Here is a 1,329-nt window from a genome sequence, read left to right as displayed (position 1 = left end):
CCCCCCGGCTGCCGCCCCAACATCATTTGCTTCAAAGCCAAGGGTAAAGAGGCACGATCTGATTTATCAGTTTCTAGGGACCGCTTCCTGGAAGGAAGGAAGGACGACCGCGCCCCAGGGTACCCCACATCAGCCCGTGATCCAGACTGGGCCAGTAGCCATTTCGGGGGCGCCCTCTGGTCATGGAGCTCTCTAACGGGTCTGCGGGCCCCAGAGGGTCCTGGGCCCGAGCCCAGGGTAGGGGCAGGAGCGAGAGTTCCAGCTCGCCCCGAGTGTCGGGCGGGAACCGCTCAGTGCTTGCCAAGGTCCGGCGAGGGTTGTGTCAGCGGCGGCGCTGGGGCACGCAAGCCCCGTGCTGGCGGCTGCGGGCGAAGCCGGCTTTGCAGACGCAGCGGAAAGAACCGCTTGTGTTCACGCAGCGCTCGCTCTTGCACAGCAGCCCGCGCTGGTTCAGCTCTCGGCACTCGTCGATGTCTGCAAGTGGGGATAACGGGTCTTCATGGGGCGCCGGAGCCGCAGTGCCCGGAGCCTGGAGTAATACGGCTGCCCCGCCCCGTCGCGGCCCCCGCCCCCGCTCACCGACGCATCGGGCGCGGGAGGAGTCGAGCTGGAAGCCGCCCGGACACTCGCATATGGCGCCGCCGGGCCGAGGCACGCAGCGGCCGCTCACGCAACGACACTCGTCCGAATCCTCCTCCGAGCTGTCCTCGTCTGCGCCGGGAGAATGCGGGCATCAACAGCGCCCCCAGCGGTTGGCACCGACACCACCGCTCCCTCGGGCCTACTCACCTCGCTGAACCTTCCCCAGCAGCAAAGGACTCGCGTCCCAGAAGGAATTGCTCTCGCTCTGCGACGTCGGGCACTGGGATCCTGGGCAGAGCGGGTGCGCTCAGCGGCGTCTGTGCACCTCTCCCCCACCTCGGACTCCTCTGTCCCACCCCTGCCCGTCGGCTCACCCGCGCTGCGCGGCGGGCACGGGCGACACTGAGCGCCCCATCCGCGGCCCTGGCGGCAGCAGCAATCGTCCAAGGTGAGGGCGGGCCCGGCCAGAGGACCGGAGCACATGCCGTCCTCCCCGCGCTGGCCCCAGCACACGTCGCGCCGCTCCGGAGCGCGATCTGCTGGAGAAGGCGGACGTCAGGGGAAGCCCGACCCTGGGACCGACCCCCTGCCCCGTCCCACCAGAGCCGGACCACGGCCAAGACGACCCTCGCGCTCACCCGCCGGGCTCTCGGGGAGCTGGCAGTCGCGGCCGGAGGGCCCGGGCGCCCAGGGCGGGCGGCACTCACAGCGGTAGGAGCCCGGCAGGTTGACACAGCGGCCAGGGCG

At 70.4% G+C, this 1,329-nt stretch overlaps 1 protein-coding gene across 1 annotated transcript in view; it reads right to left on the bottom strand.

Annotated features, from left to right (window-relative positions):
* Positions 1–66: 66 nt before the first annotated feature.
* Positions 67–1,329, bottom strand: part of LTBP3 (latent transforming growth factor beta binding protein 3) — a 13,734-nt gene continuing 12,471 nt past the window's right edge. Inside the window, exons 23-27 of the mRNA XM_023738208.1 lie at positions 1,221–1,329; positions 957–1,118; positions 790–870; positions 580–711; positions 67–474 (exon numbers count right to left, since the gene is read on the bottom strand). The exon at positions 1,221–1,329 is cut by the window's right edge and continues 4 nt beyond it. Coding sequence (XP_023593976.1) covers positions 323–474; positions 580–711; positions 790–870; positions 957–1,118; positions 1,221–1,329 — 636 coding nt within the window. The 3' untranslated portion in view covers positions 67–322. The remainder of the gene's footprint in view (positions 475–579; positions 712–789; positions 871–956; positions 1,119–1,220) is intronic.

Source organism: Trichechus manatus, unplaced genomic scaffold (assembly GCF_000243295.1).
Source record: "Trichechus manatus latirostris isolate Lorelei unplaced genomic scaffold, TriManLat1.0 scaffold00113, whole genome shotgun sequence".
Lineage (NCBI taxonomy): Eukaryota > Metazoa > Chordata > Mammalia > Sirenia > Trichechidae > Trichechus > Trichechus manatus.
This window is presented reverse-complemented; position numbering and strand designations above follow the sequence as displayed.